The 27,209-nt window shown below is 43.4% G+C and overlaps 1 protein-coding gene across 2 annotated transcripts; it reads right to left on the bottom strand.

The window, feature by feature from the left end:
- On the bottom strand, window positions 1-26,699 carry LOC108918345 (LHFPL tetraspan subfamily member 4 protein-like). 2 transcript variants are annotated; one of them, XM_018725478.2, is made up of 4 exons: window positions 25,532-26,699; window positions 7,633-7,869; window positions 5,993-6,009; window positions 1-1,256 (listed from the first exon to the last, which is right to left on the bottom strand). In XM_018725478.2, the coding sequence occupies exons 1-4, from the start codon at window positions 25,935-25,937 to the stop codon at window positions 1,203-1,205; spliced, it is 714 nt and encodes a 237-aa protein (XP_018580994.1). In that variant the 5' UTR covers window positions 25,938-26,699; the 3' UTR covers window positions 1-1,202. The 2 variants fall into 2 exon arrangements, with proteins under 2 accessions (XP_018580994.1, XP_018580996.1); XM_018725480.2 differs by lacking the exon at window positions 5,993-6,009.
- Window positions 26,700-27,209: the final 510 nt, after the last annotated feature.

Consider the following 27,209-nt stretch of genomic DNA (forward strand, 5'->3'; position numbering starts at 1 on the left):
ATTCTGGAAAGAATGACTAGCAAAGCTACAAAGCTATGGAAACGGCACGCTATACTACAGATCTGGACAGCGCAGTGTGTGACGGTGTGAGACAGCCTGTTTGGGCCAGCGCTGAAACAGACTCGGTTGCTCTTAACTCCGAACGCGGAAGGGCGACCCCTTTTCCTCGCGGCCTGAGTAGGATGCAGCATGCAGGGCTTTCTTTCGCCGGGATTAGGACCGGGACCGAATGAATGAGTCTAACGTAAGAGGGCCGGTGTCACAAGAACAGAAAATGTCCTCATGTTACTTCTCCGGTTAAGGACCAAAAGACGAGACGGAACGAAACGTGAGAAATCGGCGTTGAACGAAACCGATCGGCCGAGAGGTTTTTCGGCGGGATGGCGTACAGCCCCAAGCCACGGGACTCTCGGCTGTGCTGAACTTTTCTCGCGTCTTTACTTCTTTTTGAAGCAGGAGTTGATAGATCAGACAAAACGAGTCAAAAATCACTCGGAAAACTGGGCCACGATCTAAGTGAGGTGGGCGCATGCCGCTGAAAGATGACGGGGTCCTTGGGCAAGCCAGTGAATGAGTATAGTAGTTACCCTGTTTCCTCAGAGATACAATATTTACATTTTTTTTTTTTTTCCCTTAGTGAGCAAAATGCATTTACAAATAGAAAACATTAAAGTCTGTCCTTTGAAAACAGTCTCCAAAACGACGGTGTGCTATGTCAAATTCTTACTGGTCTGTACCGACTACGTGTTTCTGAAGTGCCGAACAAGTTTTCGTATAGCGATCGCAATTATAGCTGTATGCCTCATCTTTTTTTAATATTTGGGTTTCAGGTAGAATAAAATAAGGATACAGAACGCAATACTGTGGCTGTACAGTTTATAATTATTTCCATTATCATAAGTAGAAACGTATTAACGTCTTATTTTCCAAGAGTTTCTGATTCCTGTAAAGCTGCAGTGTATTTTCTTAAAATCTGTACAAATTTGTTCATCATATAATGTATTTCTGTAGAATATTTCCTCTTTTTTTTTTTTTCCTTTTTACATACTCCATTCCAGTGTTATATTACAAACGGCTGTATACAGGTCTGCAGGCTGAGGTTGGGTGTTTGACCTGAAGAGGGTGGAAGGGGATGGGAGAAGAGCACAGGAGAGGAAGGCAGAGGAGCAAGAGGGGAGGTGCCAGAGACAGGGGTCTGCTGCTCAGTGGAACCGCTGGATTCCAAACCTTGGATCTTTGTTGTCCCGGATTTCAATCTGAGAAGAGAAAATAAATATGTACAAACTGAAGTGTACAATGGCTAGAAATGGAGTGAAAATATCAAGTGGAAAATCGGAGCCAAGAAAAGAGGAAGGTGAATTTTGAAAAAAGAATTGCAGGAATTTGAACTTAGCAGAGTGAAACATTGCTAAACTGTATATGATCTTTATTATTGCAGGAGGATCAGTCTGCTTTCACTTTCAAGGAACCACCTAATAATTAATGCGGTAAACGGATAAATGTGATGCTTACTAAATGTATTCTACGAACTTTGACGGAATGAAGGACAAGTCCTAAAATCACACGAAAGTGAAGACTTTGCCCACATCCGCAGTCTTTTCAGCCACAGAATAATTCTATTTCTAACGCTGATCAATGTTCTGTACAAAGGAGCAATTATAAGGCCATTTCTGATTTCTAGTGCCTCTCGATGTTGATTTTATATGACTAATGACCACTAGTGATGGAGAGAACAGGAACTCAAGCCACGGTTGTGTACTCTCTTGCCATTATGGCATTTCATTAAGATCCATCTGCTCAGTGCATAATATTGCACTTCCTGCTTTAGATTTCATTAGGTATGAACCCTTGAATAATTCAGAAGATGCCGGTTGAACGAACGGCCTCGTTTCAGCGCAGAACCTGACAGACTCATAAAGGGGAAGTTGGGAAGTCATCCTGTTCTGCTGATGTCTGGGCCAATGGACGCAACATTTACTGTGCAGCAGTAGTCATGCAGTATAGAGTATAAGCAAACACTGGATTCCCATATCAGTGACCTTTGTCTTTTCAGCAAATGAACTGGACATATTGACACATGGAAGTGAAAGCGAAGAGCTTTCCAAAGCAGAACTGTAAAGAACTGTAAATCGCCAGTAATGTCAGTCCTTGAGTCTGGACAAACAAGAGAATAATGGCCGATGGGTAACAAGCAGGCCAGTCAACTCAGAGGGCAGAATATTTTGTGGAATGAGGTTTATGATCAGCCTTGTGTCTATATTGTAGCAGCTGGACGGTAGAGACAGCGATAACCCTCATCGGGCAATATGTGGCCAGAAACCACAGGGCTTTAAGCTGCTTGGAGCCTAAGCTGTATGGTGTCCTTCACACTAAATGCCCTTTTGCATTTGGTGTGTTTTGTGTTCCTGATGATATTTCCAGCAGGTAAGAGCAGCACGAAAATCGTGAAGGTTACTCTCGTGTGTATATGGAGTAAACTTATGAATGTCTTGCAATTCATCTGTGGAAAAACAGACAAAATTTGAGAATCTCCAAAGGTCATCCTTCAAATTATTGGTCACTGCTCAAAGTTTCTTTCCTCTGTCTTTTGACATTTCAGTAAAATATGCTGCTCTTTTCCTCTTGAAACACTTTAGTTACAATCCAAACAAAATCACCTTAAATAAGCACATAAATAATTATGTTGAAAAGAAGTTGGACCTGTTACATTCAACAGATGAGCTGAGGTTTGATTTAATTTTAATTTCCACTCATGTTGTATTTAATTTGTCAGTCAAATTGTCCTTTAAGGTGCCTACTGCTTTTCAGAGGAACATTCAGCCATTGGACCACGATAAAGTAAGTTTTAAATCTCATCTCTGTATTTCACCAGTGCAATAGCAAGGCTATGAATTTTGAGAAAACAGGCAATAAAAAATATTGTTTGTGAGCCTGTCTCATTAAGTTCACAGTTCCTGTAATTAACTCAAGGCCCCCAAACCTACTTCTGATATGTTGAACCTAATTTGCCATATGTTTTTGGGCCAGTACACAAAACAAAATGTTTAAAAAATGGTAATTGTGACAAAAATGAAGTTATTTCTGCAGCTTGCCAAGAATGTTCTCAGTACAACGGCACGAGTGACACATGGGTAGTGACAACAGGGGCACTGGGTTTTAGTCTCAAAGATTCTAAATTCAATAGCCCATCATAATTCATAATATCACAGCCAATCCTAGAGTCGCCTCGATATCGTGTCACACGAACGTGAAAAATAAGTCCGAAAACTGAAAGTGAACACGTGGAGGAAGTGGGTCAAAAGGCCACATTGGACACTGTTAAGACTTTATTAGAGTGCGGTACACAAAGCGTTCACTCTGGATGTAGTAATATAAGACACGGACAGAGGGGAGGCGGTGAATTCGGGTGCTTCGGCCTAAAAATATGCTGCTTCAGCTCCTGTCAGCGCAGGCTACTTTTGCAGCAATTTATGGATTATAACCTTATCGATTATACTCCTACAAATCAAGGGAATTTTTACCTGAAACAATAGCTGCTCTGAATCGTGAAAAATGCCCAATCAAGTAACTAAATTTTCGTAATAAAAGTGACAGAGATAAATCTAGTTGCTAAGTTAATGTAAAACCAGAGTTTATTCGAGTCAAAAAATTAATTCTGACTGACGATTTTTAATTATTATGCAATTTGTCGTTTCTGTTGTATGCTTGTGTGACGCAACTGCTGTGTGTTTGTGCCTGAGCTTTGTGCGTGGGAATAGGTTTCAATACACTCTCGAGGATTGTGTGGTTCCATGTTCTCACGCTGTTTGCAGTCCAAAGATGTGTGGAAGAAGGAAAAAGTAATCCACTTGAATGCCCCCCCCCCCCGCCCCCCCTTACCATGGTAACTTCAGGAGTGGTTTCCATGAGTTCAGTTTGGCTCAATGGCACATACTTTACTCTTATATATTTGCAACCTGCAGAAATAACTACATGCAATTCTACTAAACAAATGAGAGGTAAAATCCTGAAGGCAGAGGACAATTGCATTTCAGAAGACTACTGGAATATTTCTGATATAATTCAGATTAAATTCCCATCTTAAATTCCTAAATCAGCTGTTTTTATAAGTGATGTGGAGTTAAACAACTATGAATGAGTGCATAATAAAAAAAAAAAAAAAAAAGGAAACTCCTGCATTGGTTAAAAAAAAAAATAAAATAGGAAGTGTTCAAGCTCCTTTTCTGAACATTTATTTTGCTCCATTTTTGCTAGATAAGCAGAGCACAGGGCTTTTCTGATTTTCATGTATTCGACGACATATTTTCTCAAGTATCGATACCGTGCACATATTGGGTGAAGAGCAACAAAAATGACAAAAAGTCTGCTTTACACAGTGGGGAAAACAGAGAGGTGAACACGCAACTCAAGAGGTCCCAAAAACATGCTGGGAAAGCATGCAAGTCTACTGGAAGGTCTGATCAGGAAATGCATACTGTACATCCCATAGAACTACATCCTTCCCGAGGGCTGAGACCACATGGAAGAGGAGCGTCAGATATTTTGACACAGTCGGAATCTCTGATTATTTCGTACGACAGCCTCTCAGAGTTTCGGGAAACCGTCCGATGTCTGGCTCTGCGATTGTTCTTCACGTTCACTAACTACTTACAGTATGCATACTTATTATACTACATAAACTTTCTATAGAAATAGACAACTAAAATATCTTTCCCCCCCACTGTTATGTTAACCGATATTTATTGCTCTGTCTATATCTATAAAGATCCCTTCTGTTTATGGAAATAATTTTACTGAAATTATACTCTGAGCAACAATTATACTAAGGTTACACTGCTGCCTCACAGCACCTGGGCTTGGGCTCAAATCTGGCTCAGTCTGTGTGTGCAGTTGAACTGTTGACAGTTATTTCCCAATTTATACAGTGGGGTATTTTTTACTGGAGCCATTTAGGATACATACCCTGGTCAACGGTACTGCAGCAGGAGTCGAAATTTAAACCTCTGATCTTAGTTTTGAGGCAGCAGCTCTAACGTTACCTGCTCCCTGTGTTTATGTGGGCTTCTTTCAGCTGCTCTGGTTTCCTCCCACAGTCCAAAGACATGTTTCAGGTGAGCTGGTATCTCTGACATTTGTTCTTAGTACGTGACTGTGTGAGTGAACATGTATGTGTGGCTTTCCTGCAAAAAAACTGCTGCCCCATCCAGGCTATTTGCTGCTCAGCCTTGCGTTTTGTGATTTTGGGACAGGCTCCAGATCGCCTCGACCCAGTGCCGGGCAGGTGATTAAGGAACGTGAATTAGAGAGGTTGTACAGTTATTTATTTTAAAAATCAAACATTGTGGATAACTACTTTCTGTGCTATACAATTAACTTTCTTTTGCAATAAAACGTGAAATATCTTTCTCCTATGAGAAAAATGTAAGGTTATCTCTCCCCCGAAAATGATTTTATTTTATTTTATTGCGCCCGTTTCATTTGTGCACATTAAGAGGTTTCCGCTGTGTCCTCCACGCATCGCATTTCGGCTACTGAACCCTTGAATGCGACCGGCAGGTGACCGCGCCACTAGTTCTCTTTTTGAACGTCGACCGGCCTGTAACAATAAGAGCGTTTGCTGTACCGCAGCGGCTCTCCCTTGTCCTCGTGTCATTTCCGCTCCACGCACGGTGCGGCGCGTTCCTGCGGGAACCCGCTCTGCCTCGAGGACCTTCGGCACAACGCGCTACCACCTTGCGCTCTCTACTTTTCTTTTGTCCCCCAAGCAAAGCGGATGCTAAAAATCATCACGAGCAGCCAACAAATGGAGCAAAGGGTGACGGGTAGGTATCTATATAGATGGCAAGCATTAGGCGAACACGCAAACGGAACAGGAATCCACACGCTGATCGAGCTGGACAACAGAGGCTGTGCATTGTCAGGAAGCCGCCACAACACTGTCGTAAAACAACCACAAACCACAGAGCACAGGTCACCACGTAGGTAAACTTACCCTGGACACGGCAAAATCTGCAAAGACAGGATAGAGGCAGAGGTTGTTCATATCTGCTTTTTTTCTGGTTGTCACTGGCAAAGTCAGTGGTCATAACCAAACCTAAATTCAGTTTAATTTTTCTTTTTTTTTTTAAATTTTTGAAAATAGCAATGGTTACTTATGCTTGATTCCCTTCTAACAGGAAACGAACGATGACGATGTAGACGCTGAAATGAGATGGTCGGGGCTGAAGTTAGGGCAACGCTGGACAGATCTTTTTGTGTTTTTCAGTACTGGGATTTACAGAGTAAAGGAATGACGGACTAACCCACGCACCCCCCGGCAGTACTCATGCGGGACTCAGCCGGAAAGAGAGAGGCCCCACATAAAGAGAAATGCACCTCAGTGTCATTTCATCTATGCGACCGCAAGGGCGTCCTGCAGTTTTTCCTCCACTTGCATCTTATAGTCACATCTTTTCAAAAAATTATTTATCTAGTTTCAGTTATTTTTTTCTTTTAATTTAGTCAGCTGATTTTCATTCTCCTCTATTATACACATTACAAATACATTCTGGGACAGCGAACACTTTTCAGAAACTATATGTATTCAGCTTTTTAATTATTTGTCTTGGACAGTTAGTATATTCTGGCACTAGCTTATGTTTTCTCATAGCGTAATATATGTAATTACTTAAGTACAAATTTGCAGATACTGCAAAAATTTAAAACACCTGCAATTTTTACTGGCTTGTATAAAGGGGCAATAGCCCTTTGAACACGGATAGAGAGATTAAAATGTGCTTAGACAACACTAGAGCAAACACACTGGTGTAAAGACAGTCGACAGCCTTAACTGCACTACTTAAAAAGACAGTAATTCAAGAAGGCTTTGAAATGTAGAGAATGAAATGTGAAAATAGAGCAGAATGGTTTAGAAAAGAAACATGTAAAGGAGGAGGAGGCTTGGAAAACTACCAAGTTTTTACTGATGCAATTTGGCCCCTTAGACACACAAGACACATATCCCACCCTTTCCACCTCCCCCCTCGCAATGAGATAACACCCCTCCCAAAAAAGAGATTTTATGAGGATGGCGAAGGCACAGCTGTGTAGTGGCAGAGGACAGAAGAACAGCAGCCACCTTATCCTTCTGGAATCTGAAATGTAACCATGGAAACTTCCTCAATAGAACCAGGCGGGGTATGAAGGAACAATTTTTCTCTTTTTTTTTCTTTTGCTGCTCAACACATACATCTTCTCTGCTGTCTTCCCAATCATAGTTTTCTGTGATTCACGTAAGTGTTTTGAATAAAAATCCCAATTCATTTAAGGACAAAAAATAAGTTTGACTTGGTGCTTTGTGTGCTGCCCTGCCTTTTTGCATTATTGCACCAACAAATAAACAGCTGATGGCAATTCGAGGAACAGCTGATAAAATGATACGTGAGAAAGGTGGAGGTGGTAAATAAAATATTTATAGACAAATGTGTTAGCGCGACTGAGAGTGAACCTCAGTCGTCCAGCAACACTGTTAGAGCCAAAAATTCACCTGGGTACCAGCCGCCTATATAGCAAGATGAAAAAAGTGAGAAACCATGTTAGACAGAAGTGGTGTTACAAATGAAAGTAAAGGGCGAGTCGCTGTACTTTTCATACCTTTGTTGTCGGCCTTGATTTCGTCCTGCAGGAAGTCGTTTTGCCGGTTTCCGAGTACAAAGGCTAGGAAGGAGAGGATGAGCGCGTCCAGGATGCCAATAATGGCCAGGATGTAGGCCCAGCGCACGGAGCAGTTGCCCAGGGTGTACTTTCCTGTCTCCTCCCCGCACATGTCCAGCACCACCTCTGCATCCCAGCCGTTCGGGAAGATCATGCAGCCCAGGACAAGGCACACAGCTACCGAGGGAACGGAGCCAGCGGCCAACAGACGGGGGGAAGACGGGGGAGAAACGGCGGGAGGGTCAAGGGAGGTTTCAAGGTACGTGGGGAGTCATGAACAACGGGTAGAAGGAAAAGAGACGAAGGATAATTAGCAACAGCTGAAAGGCACGGTACAATTAATAACTCGTCTTACCCCATCAGCCCTTCTTCTGCTGGAAGAATGTAGTCTGTCCATATCGAAATTATACCTTGTGGTAACACAGCGCATCAAAGGCAACCATCAAGCTTGTTAATATGGAAACCATGCTTGAGCTGAGATCATCACTAGACAAGATATGGATATACAAAGCACGGTTATGTCAGAAAACGCATAATACTATCAGGCAAAAATAGTGAGGGGTTCTTTCATTGGTTGGAGTTGCAGGGAGTTGCAGTGGGGACAGGAGATGTGAAAGCACTTTAATTCACAGGAAACTCCCCCATATCCATCCTTTCCCCCCGGGCAAGCTCCAGAAACCTTTTTCCTTGATGAATTAGTGAAGAGCCGCCGAGATGCCGTGCATCACAGCACCGCATCATTCAGCACGGCCAACAATGGAGTAGGAGAACACCACCCGAACACCAGGAAGGAAGTGCAGCAACATACAGTAGCCCCGGGGCACGAGCGGAGCAGGAACGCAAGCATCTGCAGCACCGTCTCTTGGAAGGCACTGCGTTTCAGTTCACTCGACGGTCTCCTTTGGTTACGAGGCAGACTTTATGTGGTCCTGTACGGGGATTTCAGCCCTTAAACATCAGCAGATGACACACGAACAAAGTGAGCATCAAAATGAAGGCGAGGAGAACGAGAAGAAAATGCGGAGTATCAAAGCTCCTCTGCAGTGATAACCTTGACATGGTTTCCAAGCTACACTGTAAGAGAAATTTATGTCAATATTTACATGCACTGCACAAAAAACAAACAAACAAAAAATCACCACCTTCCAAAACTGCCATTTCAGAAAAAGTCATTCAGATTATTTGGGACTGTGGCGATAAAAGTATTGATACACGTTTATTAGGAGCAGTTGGAAAATCTTTAAAGTAATATGTGAAATAAATAGAAAATAAAAAGTGGACGTATCTTCAAATTAATCTCGGTTTTTACAGCAAGGTAGTCCTCTTTCATGTGCCTCCAGAGAGCGCCATGGTAGCGGGGAGCCTGGGGCTCATTAATTATTGATAATGAAAGACAGAAGAGAAGAGAGGAAGAGAGAGCGAAATACACGGGAAAGCAAGGAGCGAAGCCAACGAAAGCGACCGGGAGCCAAACAGCCGAGCCGAGCCCAGCCCAGCCCAGCCCAGCCCAGCCCACATAAACGCTTCCCCAGCTGATCTTCCATTCCTTGTACATACACAGTGACGTGTTAAATAGACAGCGGCAAGACCCCGAAATTCCATGCCATTAGTGGAATTAGATTAGACGAGAACGTTATTGACAATTCCGTAAAGGAGTGCGGTGGGTGGCATCCATCCCCCTCTTCGTACTGCGATGATGTTCACCCGTCACGTGCGCATGCAGAAAGAGCTTGCAGAATGGGCAGTGTGGCATAAGGCCAAATGCTTGTGCTGCTGCTGCTGCTGCTGCTGTTGAAGAACAGCAAATTCAGGCTCAGAAAAAGCTGCCTTGTTAATTCATACTAATTAGCCACTATTTTCAGGCCCACTATTACTACTGAAAAAATCTGAATGACATGGACATGCTTAATTAGCTGGAACACTGCCAGATCATAAAGCATGTGTAAATATGCAGCACATATATAAATAATATCATACATCATTAGAACGATGTAGAAACAGATGTGGCTGAATCTCCCTGTTTCACAAGTCCCCTGTCCTTTTTCCTCTTTAAAGTACTGAGGGCCTGACTAGACAGCGTATCAACCGTCATGTTTGAACAACAGCACCTATGTTTTCATTTACTTTTATTCATTTAGCAGATGCTTTTATCCGAAGCGACGTTCATCTTATAGACCACGCTGCTCTCGGCTGCATTAATCATTTAAGATCCACTATAAAGACTTGCCTTTAAATCAGTTTTTTTTTCTAATCACAGGACGGTAAGAATACGGTGACCATAACGCCAGGCAGAAAATTTAATTCAGACACCAGGCATTTTGAAAACATTTGGTGAAGCTCATGTCCACCTTATTCCCAGTGCCTGCTATCATTACACCAGTAGGTGGCATCCTTGATAGTGGAAGACAGTGAAGGGGTAGGTGTACCATTAGGGGAGGAGTTCTGTGAGAGTCTCCTTGGACTGAGAGACAAAAAGGCAGAGGGTTTGCTACACACTTAACTGAATATGTTCACTGGGAACTCTTGAGCGCAAGTGCTTTGGCAGAGTTCTCCAGCATGACGGCAGCTCTATCCTTTCTCTCTGAGCATGGAAGTGATTCCTGCAAGAGTTCTTCCTTTTAAACTTCTCAAAACTCCTCAGTTGCCAGCAGAAAGCATCTTCTCAGTAGACCGTCATGCAAACAGATCTTCCCACTTACGTCACAACTAGAGAGCCATTCGGAGACGAGCCACCTGGAGACTTATTCTCTTGGCTTGCATCAAATCCCTGCCCGGCCTTGCACTCCTTTGTCTGCACTCTCAGTATGTTTGGCCCCAGGTTGAAGATCAGTGCTCCCATGGTAGCCCAATCTGAAAGGCACTGCACTTTGAAGTTTTTTTAAGCTTCGTCAGAATCCTTCCAGGCGTACATATTGATCTTCAAAGACATCACTGAGGTGGTGACATTCAGCAGAGATTTTACTCCATCTCAATGCCAAGCTTAGTCCACCAAAACTGGATCCAAGACTCTCTCTCCAAGCTCATTGAGCCTTTTCTCCAGCCTTTCTCTCCCCTCTCTCTTAATTCTTTCCACACGTGTTTTTCTGTCCTCAGCAGGACCACACATGCACACCTCTGTAATGTGGCACAAAAATGGCAACGCCACAAAGTAGTACTGCAGCAACACTGCTGGACACTTGACCCTGAGTTTGACTCTTGTGAATTGCTGGCAGTCTCTCTCCAGGTGAACAGTTCTTTCACACAACATGAGTCCTTTTCATCTTGGAGGAATTTCATCCGTTGACCTGGCTGTGAAACAGTCAAACGTGAGATGTCCTACATCCACATGTGTGTAGAAATATCCAAACAGCGAGGGAATTGAGCCATGGATGGTTATGAATGCTAATGGCTTCTCTAATGGCCTGCAGTAGCAGACCCAGAAGGCTCAATGGGGGTGGGGGTTCTACGTAATATTTCCATCTGGACTGACTTGCTAAACAAGCATGTTTTTTAGGTATTTAAAAGGATGTTATTATACATTTTACACATTTTTTATTTTTAGTTCTGGGTATTTTATTTATCTCCCATCTTTAAAAAAGTAATTTCATTTCATTTGATTCTTAAACAATACTCAAACACAACAAATGGGGTTTAGCTATCTTAATGGAATCTTCCACATTGCTGGATAAGGCTTCAGTCATCTCTTAAATGGAGAAATAGTTTGTCTTTGTTGGAGTCTCACTTTCGGGATGGTTTTCTTTTGCTGATTTATTGGTAAGATTGTTTCTAATTTCTAATTGCAACATGTGTGTATATCACATCGCCTCTTTGCTTGCCCTCTGGGAAACGGTATTGACTTTTCGGTTCGAAGGAAGGATGGATAGCTTTTATTTCTGTGGTATTATCCATATTTTTAAAACATGCTTGTGGCCAGTAATGGGAGGCAGCTGGTGGTAATTAAGGAGGTGTGGCCTTGTTAATTAGGTTGCTTTAAGTTTGTGGAGCGGGGCACTGGGGCTTTTTGCTGGCAGGTATGGAAGTAATCCATGATGGTTTGAGTTTGTGAATGTGGTGCATTTGAAGGTATGTATGGAGCTGTGGTTTAACTGGGGAAGTTGAGTTTGTGGAGTTGTGGAATTTGTTGAGGGGTAAGGACATCTAATGTGTGTGTGGAGTAGGTTGAGTCTAGGATGCTAGGTTACACTGTTGAGCTTTCCGGAGGTGTTGTGGGCCTAACTCAACGAAACACTGGCGAATGGAGGTGCCCAATTGCCAACATCAATGAAAGGTCCCTGTTGGGACCCTATTTGTGTGCTGGGTAGGGAAGGAAGGTAAACTTCTTGGTCTTGAGTTAAAGTGATATACTTGGCAAGGCTGAATGTTGTTCTCTGTGGCTTCGTGGTGATGTTGATTGGACTGGGTCCCTGAGTAGAGCCGCTGTAATATACGCATGGGGTGTAACATCGTGTCCTGTGTGTTATGAATGGTGAGCACTGTCACCTGAATAAGACATTTATCCAGATGTTGTGCTAAAATTAATCTCTTTTGATCTCTTTTCTAAAGTAAAGGTATGCTGTTTCTAGTTATTCTGCAGAACAGAGTGCTGCTGTACTACCATATTTTAGTCTGAGCTGATGATCCCTATGTCAAGCAGGATGCTGTGCAACTGCTTACTAATAAACATATTAGTATGGTAGTATATCGTACTTTAAAATTATAAAGACTTTATATAAATATTACAGAAATTATCCAGCAAAAGTCTGAATTAAACAAGGTACATTCATAAACAGATAATGTGTCTGGAATTATTGTTAGAGTTCTGTTTTCATGTCAGTACTGAATATGTGTAAAGTTTTGTAGAAGGGTTCAAATACATAGCCTGTCGAGACTTTCAAGGACAGGGGAGGTCTCTGGTTGTGCTTGTAGAGCATTTGTCAAACCCTACAATAGGACACGTCTGGAGTATGACTCCTTGTACATAAAATGATGATGTGAAAGTAAAATATTGATTGCTTTTGAGACAACAGCCTGGATGCCCTTGAAGATGAGTGCCAAGGGCATTAATTGGCATTAATTATCATTTGGCAGGCGATCTCAGAAGAGCACTACACAGCAAAAAAGGGTTAATCACTTGTTTAGTCTGAGGTTGAGTCTAGGCCCCAGCTGAATTGCAACACACCTTTTCTCAAATAAAACATGGGTCAATATTCATGACTTTGTGCAATACCAGGTTTGTGTAGGCCTGTACATCTAATTCTAAAAGAAAAATCCCAGTTCTCTTTTATGTAGAGAAATGGTTGTCTTTTTTTTAAAAAATTCAATCAACACCTGGTCTTTTGGAGCAGTATATATACAGAATCTGTATAAATTATAGCAGACATACTTAAATACGTCGTCTTCCATCGGCTCTGTCACTGCCTCTCACGGCTTCTCTTATCACTCGCTATGCTGACAATAACCAGCTCTTTCCCCTGCAGCCAGATGTATCCTCTCGGTTTCTCTCTTGGACGTGGTTATCAGTCATGCAAGCATGACCATTTACAGCTCAGCTTCAGAGACTGAGATTCTACACCTCATAGCAGGTCCCTCCACCTGTGGGGAACACTATCAAATCTGACAAGTCATTCATTTCAACCACTTCATCAGTCAAGAGCCTGGAAGTATCAGCTGACATTACTGCTTCCCCCCCAACACGTTGAAGAAATAACACGGTGCTGGAGATGTGTCCTGCATACCATCCACAGGACCACAATGGACTCTGTGGAACTTCCTGTTTGAACCACGGTGGTATCCCTCCTGGCTGGTCTTCCCACCTCTCCTGATGATCTGGAATGCTGCCGCATGAGTTATTTTTTCACCTACCAAAGCATTCCCAGGTATTTTCCCTCTTGTCCTGGACTTCCTATAGCCGCTGGGATCAAGGTTAAAACTCTGGTTATGGCCTACAAAACCATCAACTGTTCTGCTCCCCAGAACCTGATGGACCTGCCAGACTACTATGCTCCTCTACTTCTGACCTCTTAATGGTCTCACAAAATGTACAAAAGCAAAAACCTGAAGAGTCTCTGTTTTGGCATCAGTATGGTGGGATGAGCTCCCTCTCTCCTCATCTTCTATCTGTGCCATACACTTGCATTACATTATCTGTTCAATGTATCTATAGCTCTCTGCCTGCTGGTGAAAATGTACATTTATTCTGAGTCTGTTTGCTTCAAGAAAAGCATCTGCTAAATCACAAAACTGCAACATGAGTTGCATATATGAAACAGCACCTGTGTACCATATATTAAACTTAATTCATAGTTACACCTAAACAGCAGGCCTGTTAATCTCATTGCTGTACTTGCGTCCCATGCCAAACATCAGGCCATCAGTCACTTCTTTGCTTGTGAAAGAAGGTGAGGAAGATGAGCTCCTGAACAGACATAAGTCAGACAAAAGGAATGAGAAGAAAAATCAAAACTCTTCAAAAAGTAGCTGACGGAACTGATGTGAGCACAGGCTGGGGCAGCCATAGCAACCAGCAAGGTGCTGCCTGCCATGTTTCATTCTTAGCCACAGCTCAGTCCCTGTTTCCTCCAGCTGTGTGCCTGGGTCACAATAAACAAAGAGTTGGCTTGACTGGTTATCACGAAGGCTGCCCACCATAGGGCTCTCTGCGGGCCATTTTCCTTTTGTTCTCTAAGGGCTTTGCTGTACATTCAGATAAAATCTAATGACTTTGCTGATTGAGAAGTACAAATGGAAGATTTCTTCCTTCATCAAGACTGGCTCCCACTATAGCTTCTGCGCTTAGCTTCTCTGAAGGTAGTAAAATATTGATGAGCTTGAGAATCTTTCATCTCCCCTTAAAGGGGTATTCAGCAAAACAATTTCAAACCTTTTGCTACTTCAACACTTCTTTGCATAGCTTAACTACTCCAACAGAGTGCAGAAAATGAGCAAATGTGCTCATCTCCATCAGGGTCCAATCTTAACAGCCCAAATCACAGGTATTAACATTTTCAGATTCCAGAAAGTAGCAAATAACATTGTAGTTTTTACATATAAAAAAAACTTAATCTTTTAACAGGATATGAATAAAAACCACTATATGAAAGCTTGAAAAAAAAACATGCACCTACAGTTTTCAGTCTTTCACTTTAATCATTAAACAGATTTTTTTTTTTTTTTTATACACACTAAGCCCTTCTGGGATATGTACCTCTGCCAGACCTTTTAATTCATTCACTGTTAGGACTGAAATTTAGAAAATTCTGCAGTAGGTTCTTGTGACTTCTGGTGAGCTTTCTAGTCTTCCCTTTTCTTTAAATGAATCAAACCTTGCTTCAAACAGAAGCTACTGGTTTGTCTAAATGAAGGTCTGAACCGCTTGTCCCATATGGGGTCGTGGGGAGCCAGAGCCTAACCCAGCAACACAGGGTGTAAGGCTGGAGGGGGAGGGGACACACCCAGGACGGGACACTAGTCCATCGCAAGGCTCCCCAAGCAGGACTCGAACCCCAGACCCACCGGAGAGCAGGACCCGGTCCAACCCACTGCGCCCCCCTTAATGAAAGTTAAATGACTTATTTCACTTTTTACTATAACAATTTGTGTCTCTAGTGCTATATATAATTTGTCCTATTGTCCTCATTGTCTTTGGCGCTATGTCTAGCTGTTATATACACCTAATTTTAGTCCTTGTCGTTGTGGAATTATGGTAACACAAGATGGTCCTCAAATGTACAAAAATCAGTCTTCCTAACATCCAAGGTATCGAGTGCAGGGGTTTAGCAGAGAATTCAGCAGCCAGAGGTGAGTTAAAGTGATGACACTTCCATCTGTAATGAACCATTCCTCAATAGGGGCTCAAAGCTGGAAAAGTGCCACGTTTTCTGGAACACACCAGCAGTTACTTTGCGCTGCCCATCGTTTCTCTTCCTCCTCTTTTCTCTTTGCCCGAACAGATTTACAGGACCCGGTTAACAGGCCTTCCATCAATATTCAAAAGTCAATACCTTTGCCATCAGTATTCTAGAGTGGTTTCCATGTTGGCTGAAGAAAAGCTCATTTACACTGAAATAAGCTCACCATGAAGGCATCCACCCAGTTCCTGCCTTCGGACACTTAGACGCTGGAATGCTGGTTTCATAGTGTTTCGTGGGGCTACTGGGTTGACAATGTTTGGATGTGGAGGGCAACCAGATATCTGATATACAAAAGATTGTAAGAGGCGCTGGAATGGTTTGCATGGGCAATAAGCTGCAGTGTTGAAAAGAAAGCTCTCTATACTCCAGACAAGACAGTTCTACAGCTGTCAGCATGGCACACACACCATACAGGCAGCCACTAGGAGCAGACCTTAAGCAGACAGTAACGCCATCTGCCATATTTCTCTTGCTGTTCTGTAGCAAAATTCTGAGAGGAATCGTATTCTGTGACACACACACACTCTGTCTGAACCGCTTGTCCCACACGGGGTCATGGGGAGCCAGAGCCTAACCCAGCAACACAGGGCATAAGGCTGGAGGGGGAGGAGACACACCCAGGACGGGACGCCAGTCTGTCGCAAGGCACCCCAAGCGGGACTCGAACCCCAGACCCGCTGTAGAGCAGGACCTGCTCCAAGCCACTGCGCCACTGCACCCCCCCGTTCTGTGATACTGCTTCATGAATTCAACAAAAAAAAATCATATACAAAAAAGTGATTAAAAATGAATGTGTTCATCAATACACCCCTTTCCTAACAGATATATTGAATAAATATTTACAGAAATGTTACAGTGAAAAGGTATCTTTAAATGTATTTTCAAAAAAGAGAGTACAGGTACATGACAAAATGGGAGAGAAGGAAGTTTCCATGTCACACTTTTTATATCACTAAAAACTAAATGAATACAGATAGATGAAAACACATCTGCAGTAAACTAAAAACACCGTGCCATGTATTTTCCCAGTGTTCCTTGCCATATTCCATTATTCCAGTCACAAAATATAGCACATGCACGTTACCATCCATAACCAACTCAGAGATGCATGGTGACTTTTTTTGCATAAGCAACAGATTTGCTACATTACTGACACTGCTGTTCACTGCCCATATGCTGATAATTTGTACGAAAAATAACTGAATCCTTGCCAGTATAATTTTAACTTATTTCAAACATCATCTTCCACTTCAGGGGCACTTGGGTACACTGAACAGTCACTAAGTTAATAATCCAATCCTGCTGGTCTTCATTTCCAATGGTCCCCTCGGTGGTTCCCTTACATAGTTGCGTTTGTCTCTCTTATTCAGCTGGCACAGTTAAGGGCTCCCTCCCCAAGGCTCACTGATATCTCACCAAATCAGGGTTCAGTTTGCTTCCACTCTCCTCTCTCGCCTGCCTTGCATCTTCGCAACCGTTTTGATATTATCCCAGAGAGCGCTGAAGCGATGGGCAGCACTGTATAGGATAAGCAGGCCTGCAGCACTAAAACTACTGTGGGATCGATGAGCTGGCGAAGAAAAGGGTGGAAAAAAAGACCTTTTTCCTGTCTCTTCCTAAGCTTTTCAGTTACATCCGTAAGGTGGTTTGAAGGTTAAGATGAAACGGAGAGTAAAAATGTGTTAATGCCAGGCCTTTAAATGACTTGCCATATGTAACTTGCCGTAAGTGTGTGTGTGTGTGTGTGTGTGTGTGTGCAACAGGACCAGAGGTATACATAATGGGACTTGCTGTGACCAAATGCTAACAGTGTGACTTCATCTTCCACTCTCAAGACCGCATGATATGCTGAATGCGTTTAAGGACGGTTTATCGTTCGAAAAAAAACTTTCTTCTTAAATTTCCTGGCACTGCTACTGCCGCTCCTGCTAAATCCTTCGTCGTGTGTCGCGCTAAGCTTCGGCGTCCCGTGGCACGGAGCGATATATCGCGAAAAGCCGACGGGAGGAGGCGCCGAGGAGAGAAACGGGCCAGCCGGCAGACGGGCCTCCTCTGCGAGGGAGTGTTTAGGAGCTGGCCGGAATGCCTGCGCGGAGCAGCTGTCCCTCTTCCTCCCCTGACCGGGAGCGTCTGCCTGCCCATGCTGTTGCCTGGCACACGCGCCGCCGTCGCCGCGCGGGACGCGGGAGCTGATTAAACCGTCATGTCCATCCGAGCCCCGCGCGTTAGGCCCGCGTCCAATCCCATTAGAAGATTTCCTCTCACCGGTGCCTCGCGCCTCCCCTGCTGTTCCGCCACTACGCTAATGCGCAGCGTTAATGGGAAAACCCTGCCCCCTACGAATATATATACGCTATCGCATGCCCGACGGCAACACTAAACCGTGCTTCCCCTTCTCTTGAGGAAGTTTGCCTGACAGCTAAATTACTGAAAATTAAGCTCTTTGTCGGGACCTTTGTTTTATATCGTCGCTCGGCACTACGCTGTGTTAACGTGTTCCCGTGGAAGGGTCGGTGGTCCGCTTTTAATGTGAGTGGAGGTGGTCTGAAAAATGTGGTATAAGTCATGCCTAATTATGAAGAAATACGAGCATCAACGATGAACACCTCGCCCTGCCGCATTTGCTTGAGATTAACTTTGCATCAGGAAGATATGACGGGCTGACTCATATTTTACTCATCGAAGCGAAAACATCACAGCTAGCAGGTATCCTAGAGGGTAAAGAGAAAAGTTTTTATTACGGAAGTTCCTGCCTCCAGCTGCACAAGAGTTCCACCTGCAGAACCCATGTGTGAGTCCCAGGTTCTTCTACTGAATTGCTATAATAAACACCTGTAAAAATGGGTCAATATGCAGTGCAAATAGCTCTGCATAAAATTGTTAGCTAAAGAGCAAATTGGCAACGGAAGCCGGCGCAACCTGTTTTTATCTCCTCTCCCGTCTCCTATTATTCCCTCTGTTTTGTTCGTTCGTCCTTTCTCTCCCACTTGCTTTTGTTTCATCGGGGGACGCCGTTTCTTTCTTTCATCTCTTTTCTTTGAGTCCCGGGGCCAAAAAAATCTTCAGCGCCAAAGAGAGAGCCCACCCCGGTCAAACAGCACTCTTGTGAATCCGAAGAACATTGACTCCACGCTCATCTACGGTCAGCCACATTGAGAAGAAATCACTAAACGGGACACGCTGTTACCATTGGTTCACAATCGTACCAAGCGACTGGTAGATTTCCGCTGAATTTCTCTTGATAAATAATCTGGAAAAATAACGCAGCCTGTGAATGTACACAATCCAGATGTGGGCGATTGTCAAAAAACTCATATCTTGCATTTCCTCCAGTTTTCATAGCTAAGGCACACTGAGGACCTTTGCAAAATACGAATGTTATTTAATATGCGTTACATTCCCTAGTTTTACATAGCTTGTAGAAAAGCATTTGTTTTCAAAGCTGAATGCATCAGATCTATTGTAAACAGACAGCTACAGAAGCATGAACCATCTAAATTAACAATGAGGAAAATATAGGAAAAATCTGGTAGGAAATTTTAGAAAAAGCTTTAACAGCTGGCCTTTTTTTACATTGCATATACATTAAACTGTCCTGTTTTTATTCGATAAATACAAGAACGCATCTCAGATCACTGACAGGGCTCTTATTGTTCAACCAAGAAATGCGGAACCAGAATTTTTTTTTTTGATTTACCTCATTTGAAATTTTTAACAAAAGAAATATATGCCTTATTTTAAAATATGTTTTTGTGTGTGGCTCAGCTAGAAGTGTGTTATTGTGTCTCTTCTCACAGAAGCTCCGTCTCCCCACCCCCCCACCCACACACGCAGGAATACAAAGGCGGCGAGAGCGCTGCTGACGGAAACACCGGCGAATCGTGACTCCTGCTGCTGCCAGCAACATGACTTCACCTACACTCCTTTGGAAATAATTAATGAATTAAGAAACCGAGCACAATAAATAATAATACAAAGATCAATCCCTGTCATTTTGCGCTGCTTGCAGTTTGCCACACAGCACAAAGACACTGGTGTTAAATTCCACCACAGAGCCATTTTCAAGCTATGCATGATCAGCATTAAGACAATTAGGACTTGCTCAGAAGCTGTGGGGGGGGGGGGGGGGGGGTTGGAAGTGATTTGTCAGCACAAATCCCATCTTGCTCTTCTTCTATCTTACATTTTCATCTAAGGATTCACTCTAACAGAATTCCAATACAAAGGACTGAATTTCCACACAGAATTATGTGCAGTGCACTGTATATAGAGATCTTACAAACGTGAGATGGATCCGTGTGCCTCGTGGCATAGCTTTCGGTGCATGAAGATACTCCAGGTGATACAAGCGTAAATCCACCAATGAACTCACACAGAGAACGAATGCCTCACATAAGGAATAGAAATGTCTTCGAGCTTTGTCTTTACATTTAGTATTCACACTATTACAGACACAGTTTCTCTTAACATGTTTTGATTAGATAGACCTTTCCGCTCCTGCTGTTGATTTACCGCTATTTGTGTTAAATAGCCAGTGATTGTCTTTTTATGGAGCTGCACGGAAATTTTCTTCGTGGCTCTTTCCTGATGATCTCTGCATGCCCTTTTTAGTCTTAGGGAGACGGTTTGCTTGCATTGAATTTGATGCTGCGATAGCGCTCAGAGCGTCTGTGCGTGGAGGAAAGAAGATGTCAACAGAGACTCGGAGTGCCACATGAGCATCGGGTCTTCCGGAGAGCGCAGAGCACGCAATGAAGGAGTATCAGAGGAAACACTCTCTTCCAGCTTGGAATCTGCTGGTTGAGTGGAGACCATTTCTTCCACACAGGTTAACATTTCTCCCCCTGTGAGGCTGTTATGCAAATCCCATCAAGCAGAGCTGGGGTTACATCATGATGACAGATACCAAGAAAAATGAAAAGAAATGGTTGTTATGTTTGTCCTTTTTATCTTCTTTTTCTATATATTTGACATTTGCATTAGTCTGTGGTCTCTGTGCTGTCATCAATGAAGCCCAGAAACTGCCAAAAAACATGCTAATGTCACAGTTTCAAAAGCACTGTTTTCTGGGTTAAGTCTTCCTGATAGCGTTGAATCGCCAGCCCAATTAATTGTAGAAGGTTCATTCACGCAGTTTCAAGTCTTCCTCTCCCAAAAGAGAAGCTTGTTCGTGCAGGCTCCGGGAATGAGGACATAGCATGCCGTGGACAGGCCTGCATTGCATTTCCATTCCCAAGCCCTTGGGGTTTGCTCACAATGTTTAAAGCAGCAGTTTATGCTGAGCTGGTCAGACTCTGCCAGGGTTTTGAAAACCTGAACCAGATCTCACAGAAATTCCCTTTGTTCTCAGTTAAAATGAGCCAACACTCATTAACCCACCTATGTCACACCACCCACTTTGGGCCATGGATTATTCTGGTGTTCCTTTAAGGTATGGAAATATTTGTTTTTCTTTGCTTTTGTAATATTGGCTCTTATTGGAAACAGCAATACTAACATGTGGCTCCTTGGGTGGTGGAGCCTGAAGAGAATCCACAGAGTCTGGGCTGGTTGTAGGTTCCATCTCAGCTCAGACTTTACATGCTCTCCCCATGTTTGTCGAGATTTCTTATGGGGTGGTATGGTTTCCTCAAAGAGTCCAAGGATGTGTTTCTGGTGAATGGATGACTTAAAATTGAATTTATTGTGTGTGTATGTGTGTGTGATGGACTGTTCATCCTGTTCATCCTGGCATCCCTGTTTTTAGCCTAGCACCAGGCTCCAGACTGCAGTTACCCTGCCTTAGGATAGGTGGTTTATTAGCAGTTAATGAGTGTATGTATTTCAAAAAACACTACAGGTAGATCACTGATATTCTAATGCTGACAAAGACAAATTGCATACTTTATTATATACATATGTGTGTAAAGTTATACCTTTCAATCTGTTGAAAAGAAACCAAAAAGACCACAAAACCAAAGCCAAAAAGAGTTGAAACAATATTTAGTGACATTTTAAATCATTCAGTCAAAATGAAAACACAGTAAGTCTCTTGTGAGAAAGAAAAAAGTAAAAGGAATATGAAAATTATGTCAGCGGTACCTAGACATTGTTATACTATCAATGCCATGAGAAATCTCTTTGCTGAAAGGCAGAGAGGTATAACCCAGCATCCTGAAAATGCCATAAAACTGCACCATGTTATGTCAGCCTCTCAAACTTGACCTTTTCGGCATCAAGGAAGAAAACTCAATAAGTTTCACAAGCGTGAATGAAAAGGTCAGAGTGCTTGCAGGGATGGCATAGCCCTTGCTCCCACTCTTTTCCTCTGATGATTTTCAAAAATAACACTTAAAGAAAATAAAAACATTTACAGATGATTTTGTATATAAAATTATTGTTTCAACTCCCCCATGTGAGCGTGTAAGCTGCTCTGCAGTTATCTAATTCAAACACCACTCGAGTATAGCAAGCAACTCGGTCCTTGCTACACCCCCAGAAACACAAAATGTTTAGCACAAATGTCAAAGTATGAAAATATAACTGAAATCCAAAATGAAGCCTTTCCAGCCTATCATTGCTAGAACTAGTTTTGCAGAACTCCATCCTTGTTTCTGCATCCAAACAAGGGGAACAGATAATATTACATCTTTACGGGTATTAGAGGGCATGTGCTTCTATTTATTTAAAGAAGTTATTCAGAGAAGTTCCCATCTTTGCACGAGTATATTCCTTTTCTTCCTTATTACAAAGTGGAATGTTGAAGTACTGGTGTAATGCAGAGTTGACAGCTTACCTCTTTCAGCTATGAAGATACTGGTAAGGCATCTGGGCAGGAAGCTGGCAGGTAATCATTATGCTTTGGATGAAGTTTTTCCCTTCATGAGGCTGTCTAACCTCTGCTGCCAGTGAGCACTTCTCCCTAGTCTTTCCTCTCCAACCCAAGCTATTTCAGAGGTGGCAGTAGTGATCACTGAGCGCAACCCACGTCCTTTTTCAGCTGAACCTGATGGATAGCAGAGGGTATGTATGTCAATAATTCCTTTGTCCAGAAGAGCTAGGATAGTGTTCTTCATTCCCATGGTGCAAACATATCTTTGCTATCAAAACCTGCCATCTCCTTCACAAAGCACTGATACCAGAAGAAAAAAATCTATATCAGGAGTGTCCAACATGTGGCCTGAGGGCTGCACGTGGCTCTCCGGTTTATATAGCGTGGCCTGCAGAAGCAATTATAAAATTATGAACATGATTAACATATACTTTGCTTAAAATCAATACTTAAAAATGCTATTAAAACATGATAATACAGTTATACACACAACAAAATAAAATTCAAGAAATAATTTTTCAATGTAAGATTCAGTAAGTAGGGGGTGCGGTGGCACAGTGGGTTGGACCACAGTCCTGCTCTCCGGTGGGTCTGGGGTTCGAGTCCCGCTTGGGGTGCCTTGCGACGGACTGGCGTCCCGTCCTGGGTGTGTCCCCTCCCCCTCCGGCCTTACGCCCTGCGTTGCCGGGTAGGCTCCGGTTCCCCGTGACCCCATATGGGACAAGCGGTTCCGAAAATGTGTGTGTGTGTCTGTGTGTGATTCAGTAAGTCACTTACTATGATTTGTGTATATACAGATATACATAAGTATACACAAATACTATACATATAGTGGCCCCTGGCCAAAAAAAGCTGGACACTCTGATTTATATGACAATATTTACTAAATTGTTCTATGCTAGGTTGCATCCTCATGGACTGAGAATTGGAGATCATTTGACCGCTGGACCGAACATCAACGTTGTGGGAATCTGGTGAGAGCCATCTAACTATAGGGGGCCACCTACAGACAATGTTCAGCGTCACCAAAGTATGGGAAAGTATGGGAAATTTAGCACTGTCAGTTCACATGAACTGCATGTCTTTGGACTATAGGAGGAAACCCATGCAAACACAATGAGAACGTGCAAACTCTACAAAGACTGAGCAGCGACCAAACCCACATCCTCTCGCACCACCCAGGCACTGTGAGGCAGCCTTTGAACAAATGAGTTTTCATTTTTCTACTTATTGTCCCTAGTTACCACAAGAGCAAACCTTTTTTGTAAAGTAATAAAAATACAATCATTTTGATGAAACCAGCTATGATGTACATCCGCATCATAAAAGACAACTCACCCAAATTAAGAGAGAGTGGCTAATGTGTACTTAGATCCAATTAATTTGCACCTTGTCTGCTTAATTGGGGACTTATGTAATTAGAAATCCACAAGGAGTCTCCATGCAATCAGCAGCATATGATGCGTGACTTTCGTGCAGGTACCCTTGAGCTGAAACAATCTGCTCTGTCTCCTGCTGTGCATGCTCGAATCTCCACTCTTACCAAACCTAACTTGGAGTGTTGCCATATGTATTTTCACAGAACAAGTAAGCTTTTGCAGCAGTAACAGTATTGCGAGAAATGGTACCATGTTCACAAGGTACTGCAACTACGTTGCAAGTCAGGTCTGGTGTGACTCATAATATCAATATATTATGACTGCTTATTACAGTAACTTGTCAGCATTTGGCACCCCTGTCAAAGTTCAAAGTTTTAAAAGAATCAGAGAAAATCAAAGAAGCAGAGCAATTATGACATGAAAGCATAATTTGGGGAGTAAACAATGTCTACATTTTGCAAGTCCACCTGTCTGTGAACATAAGAGAATAAAAATAATCAGACAGGATTGCCTGTATAGCAACGCTCAGAACCATGTTGATGATTCATTCAGTGTTATTAGGCTAAACATGGAATGTGATAAGGATCTGTGTAATGAGACTGTTACTTTGTTGACTGGCAGTGGTGTATGATCATGTTGTATTATGCTTATTTTAGAAAGTTGTATATAGCGTTGCATAATCTTTACTGCTACACACTTGCAGAACAAAACTACAGCAGTTTAAATGAAACATGCCGAATCACAGCAATAAAAAAAAATTCCTCTCAAACTATTCAATCACCTGTACAATCACGGTAAACAGAACTTAACATCATATAGCCTGCCTGCATCTAAAGCCTGAGTCTAAGTCTCAAATTGCGGATTAGGTCAAGGTATACATTGACAGAGTACAGCACACAGGTGATACTGTATATGCGATAAACTATTTCTGCATTATTTATTCTTATTTTAAAAATGTATTGCACCCTGCATTTGTACATGCAGAATAAATCAATGCTCAAAATTCCCTTTTTGCTTGGTGCTCAAGATATAGTATAATAAAGGGCGAACAAGGTCTGATTTCAGAGTAAAAGCCTTTTTTATGCTGCAGTGACTTATTTGCAATTACACTGCTGTCTGAGTCCTTCATCAGCACAACATGTGCAGTGTGGAATTCCTCTGATGAATACTGGCATTTTAAAATGAGAGCAAGAAACAAAAAAAATTACAATCTCATCTTGTTATTTTTGTAATTCCTTTTTGCCAGTGATCTTACTATAAACTGCATTGTGTAGGTGTTCTGACAAATGCGGGCACCAGATGAAACGAAAGCAGTACATCTTCAACGTTTTACACGTTACTTGTGTTCAGGTCATATCAGATTAGGTTAAACTTGTGTTATTTCGGACGAGACGAAGATCACCATGTCTCACACACACTGTCCAGGCAGTGAAATGACACAGCAAGCTGCAGAAAAGGGGCAACTTTGATTTGTGGCCATACAGTACAAAGGCACAAAGACGTGGGGGTGAGAACTGAAAGCGGTTAGAAGATATACTGAACGTGCCAAAGGATGCTCTGCCTCGGCTTAAACGTAACCAGGGTGAACCCTTCAAATCCAGGGACGAGAGATACGCGTTAATAGTATGTTGGAAACGCACTGATTTCGGAGGGACTGTGTTGTGTGTGTGTGTGTGTGTGTGTGTGTGTGTGTGTGTGTGTGTGTGTGTGTGTGTGTGTGTGTGTGCGCGCCCACGGAAGAGCAGGCCAGCCTCACTCACCGCACAGCAGCTGCATCCATGCGCACGTCTTGTACACGGTGGCCGTGTTGCAGAAGAAGAAGAGCGCGAAGCAGGCGATGCAGCCCAGGATCAGCACCATGGAGAGCAGCACGAAGAACGCGGCTGCTTTGAAGGCGCCCGACGGGATGGAGCTGAAGTCGGAGAAGGTGCCCTGGCAGGTGAGCTCCCGGGTCGAGCTGCCGGTGCCCACGCAGTAGTGGAACAAGCCGAAGTACCCGGAGTGCGGGGTGTTCACGCTGTCCCCGATCCAGTAGGGCTGGATGAACACCACCACGTTGATGATGGCGAAGCAGATGGTGAAAATGGCCCACAGCACGCCGATGGCCCTGGAGTTCCGCATGTAGTTGTCATGGTAGATCTTGGAGGCTTCTTGCGAGGGCAGCATTTTCCTCCCAGTTTCCCCCCCCCCAGTGCCGCGTGTCAATCTCCTCTTTATCTCCCCCTATCTGAGTATCTCCCCCCTTCGGATCTCGCCCAACGCGCCTGTGATGAAAAGCAAGGGCTGCTTTAAAAATAGGCTTGAAAAAAAAAAAAACCCAGATGTTTCGCTGATTTACGTGAAGGTCAGCGCACGGATTTCTGAGCAGGATGCGCACAAGTAGCACTTACGTTACGACACGATTCTCGTTTTCTGTGCAGTTTATTATTCGCAGACCAGCAGACCGGCGGGGAAAAATAATTAATGAACACGGGGAAGTGATTCAACCACGATGAACAAAACGCCACTCGACCCCCTCCTCCTCTCAGAAGGAAAAAGAGCCGCCGATTCGACACACAGCACACGACGGCGCCGCGGATAAACGCCGGGACATTTCGCGGGAACGCGTACAGCAGCCTCAGCCTGTTCTTCTTCTTGTGCTCGACACCAAATGCGCGGCTGGAGCGTTTGCTGTGCCTCCCGGCATCAGAGCGAACGACAGCGCCGACGGACGGTGCGCGTCGCCGGGTACCACCGGCGGCGGATCTCTCGCAAGGAAACGGAGATGCCGGAGCCCGGTAGGAACATTCGTGGAATTCCCTCCCGACGTAAAAATGTTTTTTTCTTTTATATGACATATAACCGCTTCGCACTAAAATACGTGCAGCAGGTGCATTCGCGGCTGCGCCTCTGGCTCCGAGTCCATGATTTCGGTTGGTACAGTTTCTCTCTCTCTTTCTCTCTCCTCTCTCTCTCTACGCGTCTCCCTCTCTCCGCCTCGCTCTATCCGGTTTCCTCCTCTCCCCGCTGCTCCCCTCCTCAAGCTCTTCAGGCTCGCGGAGGACGTCGAGCGCTGCCGATGACGGCGCGTACACGCACTGAACATTGCAGGATTTTCATGGCATCTCCTCCTCCTCCTCCACCTCCTCCTCCTCCTCCTCCTTCTCCTGCGGTGAACCCACGGACGGTGCATCCTGCACCCGTGCAATATACCGAGGTTCTGTGCTGGCCAGCCGTTGTCCGTTGCGCCATTATTAAAATTATTTGTAATGTTGAGATGACGGCATGCGCTGGAAGATGAGAATGAATTTCTGCAAAGTAATCTTTGGACAGTTTAGAAGCATTGTAGTCATACATTTTTTTTCAGAACATGCATTCATTGTGTGATAAATTTGTTTTGTCTGACGTTAGATAGTCACAATCATTGTAGGAGATGCTATAAATATGAATTTTATTTGG

Source organism: Scleropages formosus, chromosome 22 (genome assembly GCF_900964775.1).
Source record: "Scleropages formosus chromosome 22, fSclFor1.1, whole genome shotgun sequence".
In the NCBI taxonomy this organism is placed as follows: Eukaryota; Metazoa; Chordata; class Actinopteri; order Osteoglossiformes; family Osteoglossidae; genus Scleropages; species Scleropages formosus.